General features: G+C 28.9%; 1 protein-coding gene across 1 annotated transcript; it reads left to right on the top strand.

Annotated features, from left to right (window-relative positions):
• The first annotated feature begins 476 nt into the window (after positions 1 to 476).
• On the top strand, positions 477 to 20,261 carry LOC109789760 (serine carboxypeptidase-like 13). The gene is made up of 14 exons (XM_020348791.3): positions 477 to 617; positions 889 to 1,011; positions 3,694 to 3,839; positions 6,118 to 6,314; positions 12,548 to 12,650; positions 12,734 to 12,771; positions 13,630 to 13,731; positions 17,018 to 17,104; positions 17,223 to 17,336; positions 18,270 to 18,341; positions 18,465 to 18,583; positions 19,100 to 19,213; positions 19,733 to 19,790; positions 19,963 to 20,261. Exons 2-14 carry the CDS (start codon positions 893 to 895, stop codon positions 20,044 to 20,046), a joined length of 1,353 nt encoding a protein of 450 aa, XP_020204380.1. The 5' UTR covers positions 477 to 617; positions 889 to 892; the 3' UTR covers positions 20,047 to 20,261.
• The last annotated feature ends 3,265 nt before the right edge of the window (positions 20,262 to 23,526 follow it).

Here is a 23,526-nt window from a genome sequence, read left to right as displayed (position 1 = left end):
TATAATTTGTTATTAAAATAGTTTTATTTACAGAATTTTCTCAAACACATTTAAGCAGGTAAACAAAATTAGAATCTCTTTGAATAGAAGAAAATAATAAATTAGTTAAATAAAAATAATAACAAATAAGAAGCTAAATTATTTAAGTTATTCTCCCAATAAAGTATTTAATTCTCCCACATAATTTTAAAAAATAGTATTACCCTTTTGTCCAAATTGATATTAATAACAAAAGAAATCCTTCAAACATTTTCAAAAGAATTGAATAATCAAATCAAATTTTCAAAAAGAAGTATAAAAACAATCAAAACAAATCATTTAAATAAAAAAAAAAAAAATTTAACAATTTATCCGTATCTAATATGAATCTGTTTTACATATAAATTCCATAATCTATAATTTTTTTTCTTTTAAAAAAATAATTAATTTACATGCAGATGACAAAAAGGAAACGCAACTTGGCCAATAAAAAAACAACAAAAATACAATGCAACAAAACTGTTGTTTTCTCACTGTAGCCCTCTACACAATCTCAAAACCCACACCTTTTCTCTTCCTTCTCCCTCTCTTCTTCTTTCGCCCCATTTCACTTCCACCATTTTTCACAACAGTTTCTCGTGAGTTTCCATTCAACACTCATTTTCTATTTCTCATTATTAATTTCTGCATTCTTTTCCCTCTTCAAAATCCCACCACACTAAACTAAACAATATAGAGAGATAGCATTCCTCGTTTTGTATCAATTGAATTTATACTATTTTTGTCTAGATTTCAAATTTCAAATTTCAACTAATGATTTTTCTTACACAATCTTTTCAACAACGTTAACCCACTTCTTCCAAAACAAAACTATTTGTGTTGGAACCATGATGTTTATTTGTTTTGCAGGGTCATGAGTTTGAGATGCGTGATTTTGGTCCTAGTGCTTCTGCCATACATGGCTTCTGGGGGTTCCATTGTGAAGAACCTCCCTGGTTACGAGGGTCACCTTCCATTCAACCTTGAAACTGGGTCAGTTCTTTTCTTTTTCCTTCAAATGATTAATCACATTTTGCTATTATATTTCTTTTTAGTGATAATTATCCGATGTATAGTAAAATTTTTTATACTCATATCTTTTAAATAAATAAATAATATAATTTTATTAAAAAATATAATTAATTATAATATAAAAAACTTTTATACTAAACGGTATATAAGTGATTAATTATTTTTTTTTATCTCATTCGTGCAATCATATTTGCTTAAAATTAATATTGGGTTCATATAATATTCCAATAAAATGGAGTCTTCTAAAACTACGGTCAATATTATATTGAGACGTGCGTCACAGCTGACCAAACACGTGAAAATTGAAACGTGTGGTTGTTTAAGACATTATGGTTACCTCTGTGTCAATTATTTTCTATTTATTTGTCGGTTGTTAGTTGTCACCATTATAGGATATTCTTTATACCTCGCTGACTCGTGCAAGACTAAACATGTTTAAATTATTGATGATAAGTATTTTATATACAAAAGGGGTAATTTGTATTTTTATATTTTATTTAATAAATTTATTTTAAAATTATTAATGTTTGTTGATCTATTGTATTTAATATTGTGATATTTTCTTCATGACTTGGGATGCCATTGCTACTTAGTACTACAGCTTAATTAATTTTGTGATGTATGGTATTGAACTACGCAAGTGTTTGGAAATTTTTATTTTATTTTATTTTTGACTATAGTGTTTAATCAGTGTTATATGTTAAACATGCTTACACTTTTAATCTTTTTAGTTTAATGTTTGATTTTTATTTTTTAGTTTTGGTACTTGATTTTAGTTCCTCCCCTCTAAATTTGTCAAATATAGTTCCACTATTAACATTCCAATAATTATTAATGGTTGAAGCTACATAGTTCTCTTTTTATTTTTAAATTAAAACTAGAAATGGAAAATTTTTGTACAGGTTTCTTATTTCTGTGTAGTTATCAAAATTGGACCCAAAATGAATGAGTGGGCCCAAAAGTGCAAAACCAATTGATGTCATTTTTTATTTGACCAAAATTTTTGTTTATTAAATCATTAATTAATCATGGGAATGACATTTAAATAGGTGAATCACTCTTTGACCATAGGCCTATGGCCCATGTCTTAAGCATTCATTTACATTTTTTATATTCTGCTAGGATTTTAATCTCTACAATATATAGAGTGTTTATTATATATAATATAATTATAATTATAATAAATTATATATAAAAATATCATATTTAAAATAAGTATACATAAATATTTTTAAACATATAAATTAGTTTTTATATTTATGATAAATAATTTGTATTATAAAAAAATATTTTTTATTTATTGATAATTTATTTTAAAATATTAATATTTAATTAATAAATAATTATGATAAATAAAAAAATATTAGATAAGAGGTTAAAAAATTTCTTACAAACTCTTCTATTGAAGAAAGACCTCCTAAATTTTTTATATGTAAAATATGGATTCATGTTTAATATACATGAATTGCTTATTTCTTTGTAACTAGGAAAATAAGCTTTCACATTATATAAGTTTTTTTTATGTGAGACGTTTTTAATAAATAAACAAGAGCATGTTTTACATTAATTTTTTTTTCTCTCTCTTATATATAAATCAGAATAAGTATTTTGAATAAAAGTTTTATTTAAAGAAATTATTCTTTAATGAAAACATTTTATTTATTTTTCGCCAATGAAAACATTTTCTAATCTTATCTGTTTTAATTTATCATGTACATTTTTATTTCAATATTTTTTTTACAAGAAATTATCAATAGTTAAAAATAACCTTGTATATATTACCATATAAATTATTTATCATAAATCAAAATATAATTTATAAGACAAAGGTTTATTTGTTATAAATTTTCATTGTAATATACTTTATATATTAAAAAAATTTATTTATTATAATTTTTGTTATATAAAAACTAAAAATTATCCCATGAATTTCACAAATTAATCCTATATTTCGAACAAAATAAAGATAAGCTTCAAATGAAAAACCGTATCAATTCATTTTCAATGTTTTCTCATTTTTTTTTTCAGAAAAGAAAAATAATTAACAAAGTAGTGATTCTCCTAAAAATTCTTCAAACCAAAGAATTGTGAAGTACAAATTCCGTGAAGAAACTCACAAATCTCCTAGGAATAATTAATTCCAAGACATCTTACCTACAAAGTTGGAAATATATTATCTTTTTTTCACGTGGTCCATGAGAGCAATGTGATGTGGTCCATGTAACATTTTCTTAGCAAAATTTAAAAATTTTGGTGACAACATTTTTTTTCCTCAATTTCTTTTTAATAAAAAGATAGACTAAGCATAGGATTTGAATTCCATTCAAAGATATATTAAAATTGTTATATAATTAAAGCTTACTTTAATCAAATTTGACTAAATCATTTGTTAACGACAATATATAATACAAAGTATACCAATTAATTTTAACATTTTCGATAGCATTGTGTCCCAATTTGGTCAGCATAGGCATGATTTTGAAATGCATCTACGTGGGAAATTAGTATCTTTGATTATATACCAAAACATGTGTATATTTATTGATTAACAAAGCCATGTGTTTAGTATGAACACAAAAATACACACATGAGTTGCAAGATCCATTGAATTTTTTTAACCTTTAATTAATTTTTGTTGCGTAGATACATAGGAGTGGGAGGAGAAAAAGAGGTGCAAATATTTTATTTATTTGTGGAATCTCAAAGAAATCCCTTCGTTGATCCAGTGTTACTTTGGCTCGTTGGAGGTCCAGGTTGCTCTGCCCTTTCAGCATTCTTTTTTGAAAATGGTAAATCATCTTTTAGTTAAAATTATTTGAAGAAATATTTAGGGTTAATAATTATTTAGCAGGCTAATAATCTACTAGGGGAAAAAAAATGATGAGACGAAATCTAATGCTAATTCTTAAAAATTTCATCCATATATTAGCGACATAATTTGTGATGGAAAAAAAATTAGTCAAAAAGATAATATTTGTTAATTTCCTTACTAACATTTACTTACATTTATTAAAATATTAAGATAGATTAATTTAAAAGGTTATTGCAACACTTTTTTTTTTCTTTTTTCAAAAGGTGTTTCTATACATAAAGTAATATTTTTTATCTTAATAATATTCTTTGTAATTGTTTTCCAAAATTAAAGATTCATATCAAATAAAAGATTGACAATGTAAAGAGTATAAATTTTTAATCTTTAATTCTTCTCCAAAATTAAGGTTCCACATTAAATAAAAAATGATACATAATGAGTGTATATAATCATAAATTTGTAAAAAATATTAAACTAAAGTTAACCTTTTGATTTGTTACGCTTATCTTTGTTGCTATTTTATTTTCATCACAAATTTTGTTACCAAGTACATGGATCAATTAGAATAGATTTATTTCAGCTTAACTAATGATTTTGAATCCAGACTTAAAAAAATGCAACTATGATAAGAGGGGGAGTTTGCTCCATAGTTGTCTTGATTTGTGTAAAATTTTCTTCTCTAGAGAATACATGTAGTCTTAAAAAAAATAACACTATCCCTTACTTTTGCTAAGAAATAATTATTAGGTGTTTTTGAGAAAAATTCAAAAGATCTACTATCCCTAATTAACCAAAGTCTAAGGTGAAGATTATTACACATATGCAAGTTAATTACTTTTTTGATTAATTAGCTATTACACATAAGTGTGCTTGTTGGGTTCTAAGATTATCTCTTTCACATGAATTGCATAATATTCTCTTTCACATGAATTGCATGCATGGTACAAAAATCCTAATAAACTCTGAAATTATTTTAGGTTAAAATACTAATTTGGTCCATTATAATTTTTTTTTAGTTTCAATTTAGTCTCACTTTAATTTTTGGTTTCAATTTGGTCCCTAATAATTTAAATTATTGCAATGTCGGACTTCCGTCCAAATTATTTAAACGGAGTTAACTGTTGGCCACGTGAATGCCACGTAGATGCATAAGTGGATGCCAAATTTCTTTAATGCATCTGGAACCAGAACGGGTCGTTCTGGTTCCAGAATGCCAAATACAAACGGTCGATGATTATAGTTCACGCCCATGATTCTAAATCACGGTTGTGAATCGTGCAAGGAAAAAGACTTAAGGTACAAAGCATTTCAAATACTGGATTTGGTAATATTGTCAATGGGGATTGATAACTTCAATTGCTAAACATTTGGGTTGTACAGTGTATCACTAAGGACAATGGCAGTGTATCACTAAGGGCAATGGTGACAGGTTTTATTTCATTGTTAGTCAAACTAGAGTGTACAGGTAGATAATGTTGATATCATGTCAGCTATTTAGTGTATGGATCTTCAATTGCAAGAGATGGATGAACGTCAACAACACTATAATTGTATGGTGGATAAGATGTATTATTGACACCTTCAGCGTTATCCAGATGATTTCCCTTCTCAGTAATTTCTTTGAACTTTCTTAGTATATGTTATGTTATGAATTTTTGTTTTCAGTCTCTGAACCATATTTCAGTTTTTGAATTTATGCTATGTTATGAATTTTTGTTTTCAATTTTTGAATCACATTGCTACATTTTGTTGAACGTACGTATGTTGAATAAACCGTTCCAGGTGCAAAATTAACACACCAAAAGTGAAAGCAGAACGAGCCGTTCTGGTTCTAGATGCATTGAAGAAATTTGACATCCACCTATGCATCTACATGACATCCATGTGACCAACAGTTAACTCCGTTTAAATAATTTGGACGGAAGTTCGTTATTGCAGTAATTTAAATTATTAGGGGCCAAATTGAAACCAAAAATTAAAGTGAGACTAAATTGAAAAATATTATAATGGACCAAATTAGTATTTTAACTAATTATTTTATATTTGATTTAATAAAAAAATACGAAAAAAGTGTAAGTTTTGGCATAAAATGTAACATCCATCAAATTTGATGTCTCAATGACTCCACTCCTTAATACTTCACACAATTCCTCTCATTTTGGTATATTCTAGATATTATAAAAATACTGAGGAAAATGTAAAATAAGAAATTGTTTTAATTTGGATTGGATTGTTTGTGGAATAACTGTTTGCAGGGCCTTTAGTAATGAATGGCAACTACACTGGAAGCCTTCCAAAACTTGAGTTGAACCCATATTCGTGGTCAGACACGTTGAATATGATGTATATAGATATTCCAGTAGGCACAGGATTTTCATACTCAGAAACGCAAGAAGGCTATTACAGTAGTGATGTACTATGGGTGGAGCATGCTTATGAATTCCTACAAAAGGTGAGCCATTCTTCTCCACTTCTATAATTTGTAATGTTTATGATCATTGTTGCCTTATCAATATCAATGTGTAATTTTGATGGGAGGTTATTTTTATGGTATTTGTTTGAGGGTTGTTTTTTTTTTTTTTTTTATAAGGTTATTATAATAACATACTCCACAATGATGAGATATTGTCTGCTTTGGGCCTTAGCTCTCACGGTATCCCAACAATCCTCCCCTCAAACAAGGGACCTAACCTTTCATGCAGCGGAATCTGTCTTTATATAACACATTATATGTTATGAGTTTTTTATGGGGGTTATTGGTTGTTGAAGTATGTTTATATTATATAAGTTGTTATTTTTTGTGTTATTTTATCGATGTGGGACTTGTTTGTATCCCAACAAATTTACACTACTATCTAAGTAGTTATGCATTATTATGTTATTATTCTCCTAGTGTTTCTCTTGTCTTATAGTTTTCTTTATAGACAAATTTCATTCAAAAGAACATGAGGTAAGCCATCAAATAATAATGAGATAAGAAAAACTAATTAAACTACATATACTAAACAGTCCTTAGGAGAAAAAAATATAATAGATCTACAGACTCCTAGCTTTTGCTACAAACCAGTTTCAAGACCTCGTGTTATACTCCAATAAACATGCATGCTTCATTTTTGAAAATATATTATTAATTCCAATGTTACCAAGGACCCCATTATTAACATACTTTTGACTATAATAATGTTCATAGCTAGTTGTTATTGTAAATTTTTGGGATATTTCATAAGGCACATGTCCATGTCTTCTAGTTGAGCATTGTTTTTATTTATTTATATTTTTTTTATCAGCAAAGGAAAGTGCTATATTAGATTGGAATATGAGGTAAAAAAAAAACGATATACAAATCATAATTCAAGTAAGATGCAGCAGGTAGATACTTAACCAGTTGATACAATTGATTACTTTCTATTTATATACTCTCATGAGTAATAATAAGAGGTAACCAACCCATTTACACTAATACAAGTAACTAATATTGGCTTATTGTATCTAGCTTCAGAAATGTGTAATCCATCTACAAATCCAAGAGCATGGAAGCTGCTTTAATCGAATTACATTTGAAACTGGTTCAGATTCTTGCTATTAATCCCTTATAGATGCTACAGAAACACTTCTCTCTCACATTTTTAAGAGCCACCAAATCCACTTGTTGCACATGCCCATTTTTTCTCTTGTTGCTACTCCAAAACTCTCCACTCTTTCCAAAATTGTTTAAGAACCAAACTCTCAGTTGCTTTTCACGTTAATAATTCCACCTCCCTGCTCCCAAGCAATTAGAAGAAGAAATATTAGTTGCTGCAGCTGCCACCAGTTGAAATTTTGCTATCACATAATTCTACTAAGCTTGTTAATTGTCTTCTGTGCAAGAACGTGGGTTCAGAGTCCAAAGAGAAAAAGAATAGTCAAAGTTTTCCACATACGCCTTCAACCAAGACCAAGTGAAGAATAGAATATCACCTATAATCTTGTTTTGATCAAAATTCTCCCCCCGCCCCCGAAAAAATAACAACAGTTCTTGCTTTTCCATAGCCCCCAAACCACTGCACACCACACAATTCTCCATATGAATGTTGTTTTTGACCCAAAGATTTGAGTATGTTGCCAAAAGTGAGAAACTGGACGTTCAGGTAAGGCCATTTCAAGACTCAACCAAAAGTAGCAAACCTTCTAGATATCATAAACTTTATTACAAGAGAAAAAGAGATGTGCTGCAGTTTCTTCATTTGCCTTACAAAACTGACATAGAGAATTAGTTGGACTCACCAATATCTCCTCTTCCTTAAATTGTCAATAGTTGGTAGTCCATTCAGAAATAATCTCCAAATGAAGAAGGCTACCTTTGGAGGGATCCCAAGTCTACAAGTCAGATTTAGGAGTTGATCCTCATTATTCCCTAACACAGTAACAGGTCTTTGTGAAGTGCTTTGTAAGCACTGTTAACCGTAAAAATTCCAGATCCATCTTCTTACCATATCCATTTATCTTGTTCTTGTATATCAAACCCATCCAACTTTTGTTGTAAATCATTTAACATAATTCTTTCCCACTCAAAAATGTAAAGTCCCATACCCATATATCTTGTAACGACTGGTAAGTCATTACACTTAATACAGTATAATTACTATGCAGCGAAAAACATAAAGAATTTAATTATGTTAGAGTTATCATGCAACAATACCTGAATATTTATGCAACAGATATAATTATACTACGCAGCAAAAAACATAAAGAATTCAATTATGTGAGAGTTATCATGCAACAATACCTGAACATTTATACAACAGATATATGTATAAGGTACAAAAAATATAAAAAAATTCCTGCCAATTTGACTTGAAAACTAATAGTTTCTTATGGGATTACAATAAAACCTTGTACATATATATATATATATATATATATAAAAGAATTAAACAACACAACACAACAAGACCATCTCCAAAATGGCCAATCTCCAAGCGTAGCCTCCACCTAATTTGACTTGTTCTCTTATTAAGTATGATTATTACGGTCCAACAACATAAAAAAAGGTAAGTTTGTGAAAGAAAATATCATAACATCAGATAAAAGAATTAAACAACTTGCACAACTATAATAATAAGTTAGCTTTTTAACTAAAAGCTTAAAAACAACATGAATAAAAACAATCATAAACAACTGGAAAATATGAACAACATAACAACATAATTACAACTGGATGGCTTAAACAACTAATGCGTCATTACGCATATCAATTTATGGAGATCTCCTACAACTAGGGTAAATAGTATAAGTGATTTGATCCTACTAAACCACAACCTCTAACCTATTATCTCTAGGTTAAGTGTAGGCAATTGTAGGCATGATAACCTATTTAACAATTTATTTTGATTTCTCAAGTTTGGTCACTTACATTAGGAAAGTTCAATACTACTGAGAAGGATAAAATATCTTAGGTGTGAGCCTACCATGACCTTAGCATGTATAACTGAGCCTATATGGAATTAGTTTGTCGACAGCCCACCAAGTATTGCACACTTTTCTAGTACTTAATTAAGGATTTTAACCCCCAACCTTGTACCTTACTCAATGACCACTTATGGAAAATATGATTTGGCCTCCACTATACTATTTCAACTGAAAAATCTAGAGGAGATAACTTAAAAAACTTCTTAATTAGGAGACAACTTATTCACTAATAGGTTTTCAACTTTGGCCTCTTAAAGCACCACAATTGATATCTATATAATGGAATATTTAAATTTTCGAAAACAACTTTTCTTTCCTCTAGTTTTTATGTGACTCAACTTTAAACTATGTTTCAAATGTATAATATAACTTAACAACTTCAAGCAACTATTCTTGATGAACTATAATTAATTATCATTATACATCATGTAAATAAACAAGTCAAATAACATGCTTTCAACATTAAGCAACTTAATCATAATTTTCACTAAGCATAACCACGCTTGGTGTGGTCAACCAACACTTGGGGTCCACATTGATGCTACTCACTCTACGCTAGTGAGGTAGAGAGCCTTTGGCTCACTCACACCTAGTGTCAATCCTCTTATGTCTGACAAAAATGAGACAGAGAGTCTCTGTGTAATCCATACCCGATGCTACTAATCTTACACCTAGTGTCGCTAAAGCAGAGAGTCTCTGCCTTATCCACGTCCGACATTAATCAACTCGCACCCAACGTCATTAAGGAAGAGAGCCTTTGGCTTGCTTATGCCTAGGGTGTGTTTGAATACTCATTCACACATATTCCCATGCACTGAAACGGAAAAGCATAAGTGTGGGTGGATTGAGTTGAACTTAAGTTTAGTTATTGAAAACGTTTAAACAAACATACACCTAGTGTCACTAATCTTGCACTCGACATCATCAAGCCATAGAACTTATAATGCAATCACGCCTAACACTTCTTATCCCTCACATGGTCTAACCAAGTCAGATAGCCCCTAATTGACTCATGTCCTATGCTACCTATCCCACGACCGGTGTCAGTGGGGCAGAGAGCCTTTGACTTGCATCACACTCGACCACATGAAGTTGCACTCGGCATGAAGGCGATTTTTGCATCCAGTAGGATTGCAATTTGGCTCAAACCTGCAATATTTTAACTTTTAACCAACGTGCAACTTGCAATTTAACATATATTCATCTCATACAATCCAAGATTTACTAGGAAATCAACATGCAACCATCATTCATTAAGAATCAATGATATCATCACCTTCTAAATGAAAAATCTAACTTTTAATATCAATTTCAACACAATTCAACTCAAATGACGACCAAAGGTAAAACAACATTAAAATCAATCCTCAACTCAGACATAAAGAAATTACAAGCTTCCTTTACCTCAAACTGCTTAGAAACGGGAAGAGGGAATGAAGAACAGCGACAAACGAAGGTTTCTCAATAGTTCGTCGTATGACAATCTCAATATTTTTAGCTCTCAAGCTTTGAATCTTCAATCGAACACCACTACTCTACTATAGGGAAGGATTTAGATGCTTCTGTGGAGTCAGAAGGAAAAAAGGATCATCTTTGGCTCTAGGACTTATTTCTCTAACTTCTTTCTAGATTTTCTTAGAATATAAAATTATGAAGTTCAAGTTTTAAGAAAATCTTAAATACCTTTTCCAAACTTGGTCAACTTGACCTCTATTATAAACAATTCCAAAACTTTACTCTCAAAGATCCCTTGACCCGAGTCTTAAAACAACAAAAAGTGTATTTTCCTCCTTTAGTATTTTCAACTCATGGCATAATCTTCTTTTTCTCCTACCTCGCATGAGGAATAGATATAATAATGACCACATGAATCCCCTCCAAGCCAATATAACCAGACCCAACAAAAGTGTTTATCATCTCCAAATATTTTTTACCCCATAAACATAGCATACCTTCGGTTGTGTTTACAGTTGGATTCATTATCCATTCCGCCTCACTATCCCCCCATAAAGCTCTACATACGTCTTATGTTACGATCTTCTGTTAGTTTCTTGTATACATAAGACCTGTATCTCTTCCTTTGTAACCAATTGTCTTATGAATTCCCACTTTATCTTTCCCCCTAACCCCCTCACATAGTAGGACACAATCTTCATAAATTATCCACTTGATCTCCCTCTCCTTATTCCCTGTTTTATTTATCATCTCTCTCTTTTGATCTCTCTTCTCCATTGTCACCAGTTTTTTCAACACGTCAACCTCATTACCTTCGTAGGTGACACTCAACTCTTCGTCAATCTTCCATAATTATTTAGCTTCAAGCATCTCAGTTTTTAACCAATAGTTCTTGTTACAATTTCTAATACAGCTATCAGACAGGCTATTACATAAATTGTAACTCTCAGCCCTCAACTCTTTTCTCCTTTTGGAAGAAGGTTACCTTGTTGTGATGAACTTATTGTGTTAGACCCAATATAGGATGATAGAATTTTAAGTTCCACAATCCCAATGTACTTTCCTCTTGTAACCTCTCTTGCCTTCTCGTGTTTATTTCCTTCATTGTATTTTCTTTTTTGAACAAAACTTTGTTGAGCAGATGTTGTGCCGAGAGCTTCGTGGAAAGTTTCACCATCTTGTTGTTGGAGATGGCTTCTAGCTATTCACCACTATTTTGTCTAGACCCATGAATAATTTGGAGTTTGTCCACTGCCAAGAGGTTACCAATAACCCCCAAAATCTTTCTGAAGCATTCCTCAGTTCATAGATTTAATTGGATCCCATAACATCTCAACCAAGCTAAACAGTTCCCTGAAACAGTATCTAAGTTCCATTTTTGCACATAATAGAACAAAGATGAAAAACCATTCTCCTCCATTTTCATCCTTTCTTTGGCATCTTCTTCACTTACACCAAGTATTAATACCATATCCAAATATTCCTTTTAAATATGCATTTATTTTCCATTAGCAATTTTAATGACAGAATCAAGAGAAAGATTTAAAAAAAACTATATCTTCAAGTATAGTAAGATTTACTTTCCAAAACGTTTAGTAACATTTGAAAATATAATTTCTATCAGACTATTACATGCTCAATTTCACTCTAACGAGGCATATATTTAAATATTTTGTAAAATATGTTTGGATTGAAGTTGGCATCTAACACTTTCAAAAGAAGCTTTTTGCATGTGATTTTTCTTCTATTGTAATATGCCTTTCATTCATCATGAATATGCAGTGGTTTATTGATCATCCAAAGTTTAGGCCAAATCCATTTTACATTGGTGGTGGCTCATATTCAGGAATAATTACTGGTCCTCTTGTTCAAAAAGTATATGAAGGTGACATCTAAATTAAATTAAAAGTAAATTAAAATGTGAAGTTGATAGCCTGAATTTCTTATATATGTTTCCTCAAAGGGCAGGTTACATAGCAAGACAGGTGCCACTCATAAACATCAAGGTATAGAAGGACACAAACCTTGTTGGGAGTATTTTCTATTTCGCTAAATATTTTTAATAATTCATATTCTATATCAAATTTCAACGATTCAATTGTTGAATTTAAAGTTCTTAATGCATATATCAAGTTTGCAAATTTTTAAAAAATTTAAAACTTATTTGATATTTCATTTCATTAATTCAAATTAACGGATAATTATAAAATTATTTTATATATTGATTTGAATTAATGAAACGAAGTATCAAATAATTTTTAATTTTTTTTTAAAATTTATGAATTTGATCTATGCATTAAGAACTTTAAATTCAATGATCGGGTCATTGAGATTTGATATAAAATATAAGTTATTGAATAAAATAAGTCTAAATAGACTTATTCCTGAAATAAACGGATCTTAGATATATATATATAGGAGGGATCCTTTTACTCTAGGAGTAAGTCTACCTAGATTTACTTCGTTCAATAACTTATGTTCTACATCAAATTTCAACGATCCAACCGTTCAATTTCAAGTTCTTAATGCATAAATTAAATCTGCAAATATTTAGAAAATTTGAAAATCATTTGATACTTCATTTCATTAATTTGAATTAATGTATAAAATAATTTTATGATTATCGTCAATTTGAATTAATGAAATGAAGTATCAAATGATTTTCAAATTTTCTAAAAATTTACAGATTTGATCCATGCATTAAGAACTTGAAATTGAACGGTTGGATCGTTAAAATTTGATGTAAAACATGAGTTATTAAACAGAGCAAGTTTAGATAAATTTATTCTTAGAATAAAAGGATCCCTCCTCTTATATATATATATATATATATATGGTCTAATTAATTATCCTTTTGTCATTAGGGTTATTTGCTCGCAAGCCCTGCCGTTGACACGTATCAGGATACGAACATGAAGGTTTTATATGCATACCAAAGGACTCTAATACCAGAAGCACTCTATAAGGTTATTTATCTGGTTATTCCTTTTTCTTCGAATAAATCATTAATTATTTTTTTATTCATCAAAATTACATGATATTTTTTTATTCATTAAAATTATATTAATAACAATAAAGTTCAACTACTAGAGGTGTGGAGGAATTGAAATAGTTAAAAACATGAAGACTTAAATTTAATCTTCATTGTGACTATTTTTATAATTTTTCCCATCTTTATATAAAAAAAATAACAATAAAGTTGGTCCTCCAACTAATAATTAGTTTGGTATCTTAAGTATTATTTTCTCATAAATAGTCTCTAAAATATTAAATATTTATCAATCGGATTTTTCACTTGATATATTTTACAAGTGTTAAGGAACTGTTTTAAAATATTTTTCATTATTTAGATGAGTATGTAACATAATTTTAATATCGAAGAGATTACTCATATAATTTTGTTATATTAAAAGCTATTATAGAAAAAACCTCTCAATGAATTAATAATATTAAGATTGTGAAATTTTATTTAGAGAGGTATTAATTAATTGAAAAACTAATAATTTTTTTTAAAAGCCAACGAAAGTAATATATTATATAATTGCTTACCCAGGAATTGTCACAAGGCGTAATCACTCTAGGGAAAGAAGAATAAGAAAAATAAATTTTATAACTTACAAATATTCAAGAATATGTATCCAACCCCAACTCCTATAGGTAATCACACCTTTAAGATTTTTACACGATTTTACCTACTTACAACAGCTTAATAAATTTGATGATTATTCATTAATTTGAATTAATGAAACAAAGTATTAAATGATTTTCAAATTTTTTAAATTTATAGATTTAATTTATATATTAAAAAATTTAAATTCAATAATTGGATCATTAAAATTTAATATAAAATATAAATTATTAAATAAAGTAAATTTAGATAAATTTATTCATGAAGTAAATAGATTTTATATATATATATATATATATATATATATATATATATATATATATATATATATATATATATATATATATAAGACTTTTAACTTTCGACTTTTATCCTTGAAATGATGTGCCTTCAACGATAGACCTGTTATAGTCCACTAAAGGGAGTTATTAAAAATTTTTGTCCTTTCTTTGAGCCAACTCCATGACCCGTATTTAAAAGGGTCCATCAGTCAAGGATGATAAATAAATTCGTACATGTGGGTATTATCTGAAATCATCTCGACTTTATCGGGAAATACTCGGTTTGATCGGGTACGGCACAGGTATGTAGGTATATACATACCCGTCCTGTACCCATCCTCATACCCGTTCCCGTTCTCATTCCCAGTTTAATACTCACTCTCAATTTAATTGTATTAAAGAATTTTAATATTTTATTATGTGTAATTATTTATTATAATGTGAAATATTTATAGTTGTTTAATTATTAAGAAATTTCTTGATTAAAATATGAGATAGAGAAACAACTTTATTATAATTGTAATATAATGAAAAAATAATTTAAAAATATTGTATATTTTATTTGATAAAAAAATAGAATAATTTCTTACAGGTACGGGTATACTCAATACCCGACAGGGACGGGGATGTGGATGAAAATTATATATCCGACGGGTATGGGTACGGGGATGGATTTGAGTCGCAGAGACGAGGACGGATATCATGAAACCCGTACCCGACCCGCCCCATTGCCATCCCTAACCCTATCATCAATATTAGGTGTTTTCCCTTTAAACATAATTGCATTCCTATGTGTCTATAGAGTTAAGATTAAAGCCATCCATGCCACCATCCAAGCATCTCCCACCTTACTTTGGAACCATTTTCCACACTGTTGTCTGAGATGATCTTTACAATTAATAGATAAAGCTCTTTCCTCGCTCACTCACTAATAACACCTATTTCATGCCTCAAGAAACGATACATCCAAATAGGAGATGTAATGTTTGTCATTAGTAGATTATTTTTTTTTATTCTGTTGCTAACTACCTCCCATACAAAGGCTTTGATGATTTTGGAAGGGACATTATAATCTTCCAAATGTGCTTGAAGAAATCATCATCTTCATCCTCCACTTGTGGCAAAAAAATTCATATACTTCTTTTGCAACATAGGATCTATCAATCCCTCCATTCCCCCTCCATTTGTCTTATCTCCCTTCCACTAATAGGGTTGATTGAATTTGTTGTTGAAACTATTGGATACATTCTTCCTCCCAAGCAAACCATGGCCTTCTCCAGTTAACAAATACAAGTGTCCTTAAGGAAGTGGTTAGTACAACATATAAGGTATTAGTTTTTCATAAATCTAAAATTGGAAATGTTTTTATTTTCATAATTGGTTTATTATTTAACAAAAAATATTATCAATAAACATTATCTTTTGACTCCACGAAATTGTTCCATGAGGGAACTAGTTAGAGGTAGTTTATCTTAAATTTTGAAAAAAAAAAAGTTTAACGTGGTAAAAATATTATGTTAAATTTTATTAATCCATTTAATATATATGATAAACAATTAAAGTTTTTTTATAGAGTCTTATTAAAATTAAAGGTAAAAAATTTAAACAAAATTTTGGTCATTTCCAAGAATTATAATTGCTTCATATAAATTTTTTTTCCGTCAATTAAACACACATGAGAGATTAGAAGTTATAAGAAGGAGAACTTGATTTAGAAAAGAATATTAATATCATAGATTCTATAATATTCTAAAGAAGACACAAATAAATTTGAGAAAATGATTAATGATCTTGGTTACCAGAATCAATAAAATAGAAGTCAATCGCCAGAGTCAGAAGATGAATGTTAATGGGTCCAAAAAGCTTGAAAAAAGGTTGTGGCTAATGTTACTGAAAATTCTATCAAGAATGAAGTTGAGAATAATTTAGTACTTTCGGATCTAATATTGTGAAAGAAAACACTCATAAGGCATAACCATAGTAACAACACCAAATTTTCTTAATGCAATGGGATAAGTTAGAGATGAAAATTTGCGTTTAAATATAAATTTAAACAGAGAAAAATCAACAATAGATTCATATTTTACTAAAGAACCCTAATTATGTTTATAATTTTAATGAAATATAAGTTAATGATATTTTCGAAATTATATATAAATTAAATTGCCCAATTGGAAAAATATTATTTAAATGAGGTTATTAATTTATTAGTAATCTATAAAGGCTTAATTGTATATAATTGTGGTTTTCTGTACATGTATCTAGTTATGAACTTTGCTATGCTTTCATTTTTACGAGTCATCTAACGTTAAATACATGGATACACTTGAAAACATGTTGCAGTCGATGAAAGAAAATTGTAACGATAATTATGTTATCATTGATCCAGAAAATGCAAAGTGTGTCTCAGATTATGAAGCTTATTCTGAGGTTGGTATCAATTTTGCACTTTTAGGTGCATGCATTTATTTGGTTACTTGTATATAGTGTTCGTATTTTGCATAAGATGCATGAAAACTGAAGTATTTCGTAACCGATTGATTTGTAGCTAGTTCGTTACATAAACGAACAACAAATTATGGAACCTCTTTGTATTACTACGCCTGCCCTGACTCGAGAGATTCTACAGCAAGTTCAAGATCCTTCAACATTCTGGTGTAGAGTTGAGTAAATACCCTCTCTCTCTCTCTCTCTAAGCTTGTGTGTGTGTGGCTCAAGGAAGGATTTTGCATCATTCATTTGAATCTTCTTTAGTTAAGAGAATGCTAATCACATTTTTTTACTACTGGTTGAAATTAATTAGTGCTCAAAGTCTATTAAAGTAAACTATTTCAGTAAGGTAAAGGTGAATCATTATGTTGGTTATCTATCACTTAGTCAAGGAATAGATTCAAATGTTTTTGCTTTAAGAACTATAGATATATTTTATTATAACTAGGATCAGCTACAAGAAATGTTACGTAAAGTGATATACAGAAAGTATCATTATATATATAATATATATAAGTTTAAATATATTTGACATATAGTTATACATAATTTTAGTGTTGATTTTGAATGAAATTTAACAATATATATTATATGTCATTATAAGTTATACTTTCACTTTTTAATAATATATATCAATATGTATAGTATTTATAATGTAGGAAAAAGTAATTTTTAGAGACAAGTATTATGTGATTATAAGATATGTATTATTATATGACATTTTTTTTTGTAGTGAGTATAATCATGTTAACATTTTTTGGAAATTATCCCTAAAGAATTCAAGATTCAAATACACTTAAAAAAACAAATATATAACATTTTCCTAGAGTTAAAAGGTGGTAGGTTCCACCTTGTGAGTGTTATGGACATGGATAATCACTAGACTTTTTCAAGTGGTTTTTAAACCAAAACAATTAGAAATTAGAAATTAAAAATATGTGATTCACACTTCTTATATAACTCATAATTTCAAAGTTTTAATAAATTTTAACTAATATTAAAAGTGTATTAAAAGAATTTTATTAAATTGCAAAAAAAAAATATACTCATTCTTAAATTTAGAGTAGGCCACCAAAGCTAACTTAGTTATCATCTGTATTTTTAGAGCTATTACCATATACTTGTTGACGCATGGGCAAATGATGAAAATGTGAGGAAGGCCCTTCATGTAAGAGAGGTAATGCTGCATTGGATCATTTAATTTAACTATGTTTTATGGATTATTTAATGAAATTAATTGAAGTTGTTCATTTAGCTTATAGCAACTAATTCAACTATAATATACCATTTGAATTAATAGGGAACTAAAGAGGAATTCTTGAGATGCAACAAGACTTTGGCATACACCACAACTCGACTAAGCACAGTAGAATTCTATCGGAATCTCACTAATGCCAACCTCCAAGCTCTTGTTTACTGGTAATAATAATTAACTTCCCACACCAAAATTCTTTTGAGTGCAAACTAAAATTCTTTCTTATATTGTTTCATTTAACATGCCAAATGACATATTTATTGAGGAAAATGTGTGTTCACTATTGGACATATCTTATCTTGAATGATAAGATTAAGAGCTTGTTTGAATATAGATTTATTAGTTTCTTTTTTAAGTTTTTCTATCGAAAAATATTCCTTATTTTCTGTAGAGAGATTGATTATCAAACACGTTTTTAATTTACATTCAAATAGGCTTTTAAGGCATAGAATTTTTTAAAAAGTCTTGCAACTTTTTAACATGACTTTAGAAAACATCAAGTTTTAATCATCTATATATGATTAAAAGATCCATATTCCTTTAATTCTCGAGTAAAATAGCTTTTCATGTCGGTTGCTCCAACAAATTGAATTTCATTCATTAAATCATTATGGAATTTAAAATGTGGAAACATAATTTTATTTGATCAAACTAATATTATGGCGTATGATTAATTGCAGTTCTGATCTTGATATGAGTATGCCACACCTGGGAACACAACATTGGATCAATTCATTCAATATGAGCATACATGACAAATGGCATGCATGGTTTGTTGAAGGTCAAGTGGCCGGGTAATTAACTTATAATTTTTTAATAGTGATACTAATTTTTATGAGTTAATCATTTATACATTGTCAGTGTAAAATTTTTTTACACTGACAATCAGTTATATCCTTTAATTGTGTCATGTCACTAATAAAAATAAATCTGTTTATAGTGACATTGCACAATTAAATGATATAATTGATTGACTTTACACTGACAGTGTATAAATGATTAACTCATTTTTTAATTTTGTAACTCAAAATTTCTTTATAATTTATTGGTATAATATCGATCATTACTAATAATTGTGCTTATTATTACACATTTATGTTGGTCTAATTAATGGTCGATCTCTTCTAATAATAATATTATTGCAGGTTTGCGTTTATTAATTCATAATTTCTCTAATAATTAATCTTGTTCAATCTCTCAATTATTATGCTCATTTTCCACAGTTCTTGATTCTATATCTTTATTTTTGTTTAAAAGAGATACCATGTCTCATCATAGTAATTAATTACTAGATTCTTAAATATTTTACACAGATATACCGAAATCTACAAAATGAAAGAAGACCATTACTTAACATATGTGATCGTCAAGGCAAGTACAGCCCTTAATATATTTTTTTTGGTAAACAATCCTTAATTTGATTATGCTAATTTTAGGTTATTTATATCAGTTTAATTATCTATTGTTTTCGTAACATTTAATTAGCAATTTCTTTGTGAATACTTGTGATTATATCTTCTGTCATTCTAATTATGTAATGCAGGGTGCTGGACATGTGGCCCAAACATTTAAACCCAAGGAAGTTTATCATTTGATCAATAGATGGTTTTCATTTTCTCTTATCTAAGGTTATGCTCCAACTTGATGGAACATTTCTATTTATCTATAAACAAAATATCAATTTTTTTCCCATAACTATCAATTAGTCATTTATCTATTTATATTTTATGAAAATTGACACGCAGTTGTAATAGTGACATCTCAGTAATGTTTAATGTAACTAAAGCACATCAACATGCAATTTGTCGAAGAAAAATATATCAATTTTAGTTTAATTTTTCACTTTATGAGAATTAGATAACATCTGCATAATTTTAGATTCTCATTATTGTCACATTCGTACAGCAACTTAAAAAAAAAAAAGTTCCATCATCACACTTATTCTTTCTTCTTTTATGTATTTGTAAACATAGTTAATTGCATTAGATAATGATGTATATATCTCTCCTTTTTCTCATAATTAAATTCAACACATTACTCCTTAAAAATATTATAGATAAAGTTCATTATGATCGATTTAGTGATGAAATTAAATAATATATACAAGTCTTAGGTTCTATTCTAATTATTGTCATTGTACATATAAAAAAAACTTAGATATAAGCAATTAATAGAAGTATAAATATTCTTTTTTTTATCTTTCTCTTTGAAAGTGTTCAACTTTCGATCTTTGAAGTTTGTTAAAGATCCATTAACATCAAGCGAGGTAAATTGGTGTAGGGCTTGGAAGGTCTACGCTTAGAGCATAGTTTTAAAATTTGGTTCATATCGGATGAATTGAGAATCAGTAATCTAGTTAATCCAAACTTCATTTTCTAGAATACACAAATAAAAAAATCCTAAGACATTTTCTCCAATAGTGCATTACTACCATTGTCCAACAGTCATAGTTGGCTAAGTTATTAGGTTACGTGCTTGATATTGTTCAAAAATAAGGTCCTGAAAATAAGGTTGTTAATGTGTTATCTAGAACTTCTAGAAGAAGGTCATTTTGAATAAACTTATCTCCTTTCTAGTATGAATAGATGGATTGGAACTTACTCATGAGGTGGGTAGTCTTCCCCCATTTTCAAAAAGTGATCATTATTGATTTGTAGTAAAATCCCTCATCTCATCTAAGTTTTGTGTACAAGTGTGGCATACCATTTTATCAAGATTGGTAGGTGGTAGATTATTCTCCCAAAATTCAACAATTGAAACACATCCAAGAATTTGTTGAGTCTTATGATACTTGCTATTAGAGCATAGAATTTTACCTTATATTATTTTCTGCATTTTTCTATTGTATACGTTACTACTGCTAATGCTGAAGATAGTAGGTTAGTTGTTTGTTTAGAGTTTGTTATTTAGGTTGTTATTTAACTGATAGGCATCATTTATTGTCAATTAGGATTGTTATTTGATTGACAGGTGTCATGTCTATATAATAGCTTCACTTGTACTCTTTAGCAATTATATAAATAGTTGCATCTCATTTTTACATTCATCAAAATAATCAGTATACTTTTAGTTTCTATAATGGTATCTAGAGTAAGCTTCAATTCAAGAACCTTTTTTTCCTCCTTTTCCCACTCCTCCATACTTTTCTAAGAAGAATTCTTCATCGACCATAACTCACATTTTTAGCTAAAATGTCACGTATGGTCACATGAATGAATTGTTGCATTAGTACGTAACAGTCATGAGACTTCAAGCCAACCAATTTTAAATATTTCATTGAAACTAGACTTTCTATATTAAAAGAGCAATCATGCAATACTTTGGCACCATGTAAGCTCTCACAAAAACTTATTTTGTCCTTGTTGGGCAATGTGTGACATGATAAGGGCCAATATGTCCACTTTCCTTTAGATTGTGGGTATAACTATTGTCATGTGGGCACGAGTTGCAAATTTAGATTGGAACTAAGACCATCCATTGTATTGCCCTAAATAATGAGAAACGTTCCTTATTATACTTTCACATATATTCTTCTCAATATGTATGACATCAATACAATGTCTCACATTAATAATTTTCCAATAAGACAGATAAAAAAATATCGACATTTTTCTTTCATATATTTCTCTCTTTTCGATGTTTATCAATCTTTCAAGTACCACGTGTAAGTTCTTCGCCCACTCATAAACTAACTCATAAGTTAATGCAATAAGAGAAATATCATTTTCTTAATGTCCATTAAAAGCTTTTTTTTAACCTATGATACAATTAGGTTTAAGAAATATCTAGTGTCAAAGATAAATTGTCTTCCTCCCATTGTACAATTAATGGTAAGAAGTGTCCTCTTCACAATAGGGCAAGTTTTATTTCCCTTAACGTTGTACCCACACAAGTTTTCATATGTTGGAAAGTCATTAATTGTGCAAAACAACATGGCATGCAACTTGAAAGACTCACCTAAGTACCTATCAAAAATGACAATGTTTCTCCCACAACATCTTTAATTCTTCAAACAATAGAGTTAGATAAACATCAATGTTGTTTCTTGAATGCCTTCCAGTAGAAATCATCATGGATAGCATAATGTATTTGTGTTTCATGCATAACCAAGGAGGTAATTTGTAAATAACCAACAAAATAGGTCATGAAATATGCTTAGTACTTAAGTTTGTAGCTAGTCCAAGCCTAACATTTATGGGCTCGTTGTCGAAAATATGGAATCAAACTTTTTTTACATTACAAGCAATTTGTCGAATGCCTAAGTTGTCCATCACACTTCCTCTCATCCACATGTCATCTCACTAGCTTTGCATCATTTGCATTAGCAAACAAACGCTTCAATCTTGGAACAATTGGTGGATGCCATAAAACCTTCACCCGAGGACCTTTAATGATTACATCACAATCATAATCACCATCCTTCCTTTTATATCATAATACTCCACACCTTGGACATTGATGCAACCCTTCAAACACACCATAATACAACATACCATCATTTGGGTACACATGTATTTTCTTATACTCCAAACCCATGGGACACAATATCTTTTTCACCTTGCAGTTACAACTAGGCAATATGCTACCTTATGGAAACATTTATTTGAGCAAATCTAACAATTCTTTGAATATTTCCTCACTTCACTCATTTCTCGCCTCTAGATTGAACAATCTCAATACCATTGACTGTAATGTCTTAAATTTTTAGATAACAATATTCTCAATATTATTAAGTGTACTGTTCTTAAAATAGTAATTGAAATTTTTAGTTATTATAATATATATAAATATATATATATATAATAGAGAATAAGTATAATATTTTCACAATATATATATATATATATATATATATCAAATTTTTATTACAACATTTTAGTGAAATAAAATTATAAAATATTTATTCCTAATTATATAATTATTATGATCTAATTAATAAAATAGAATCATCTAAAATTTATAATTTTATTATTACTATTATTATTTTAAATCAAACTCTTAAATTTTAGTTTGTATATTTAAAATGAATAGGTAAATACTAGTAGGCTATTCTTATTTATATTTAGTAAACTATATATATATATATATATATATATATGTATAATAT

This window comes from Cajanus cajan, chromosome 2 (assembly GCF_000230855.2).
Source record: "Cajanus cajan strain Asha chromosome 2, NIPB_CcT2T_4, whole genome shotgun sequence".
NCBI lineage: Eukaryota > Viridiplantae > Streptophyta > Magnoliopsida > Fabales > Fabaceae > Cajanus > Cajanus cajan.
This window is presented reverse-complemented; position numbering and strand designations above follow the sequence as displayed.

Coding starts and splice junctions, on each gene's coding strand:
- LOC109789760 (XM_020348791.3), top strand. CDS start 893: ATGAGTTTGAGATGCGTGATTTTGGTCCTAGTGCTTCTGCCATACATG. Junction 6,315..12,547: donor CTTATGAATTCCTACAAAAG/GTGAGCCATTCT, acceptor ATGAATATGCAG/TGGTTTATTGATCATCCAAA. Junction 12,651..12,733: donor TGTTCAAAAAGTATATGAAG/GTGACATCTAAA, acceptor CTCAAAGGGCAG/GTTACATAGCAAGACAGGTG.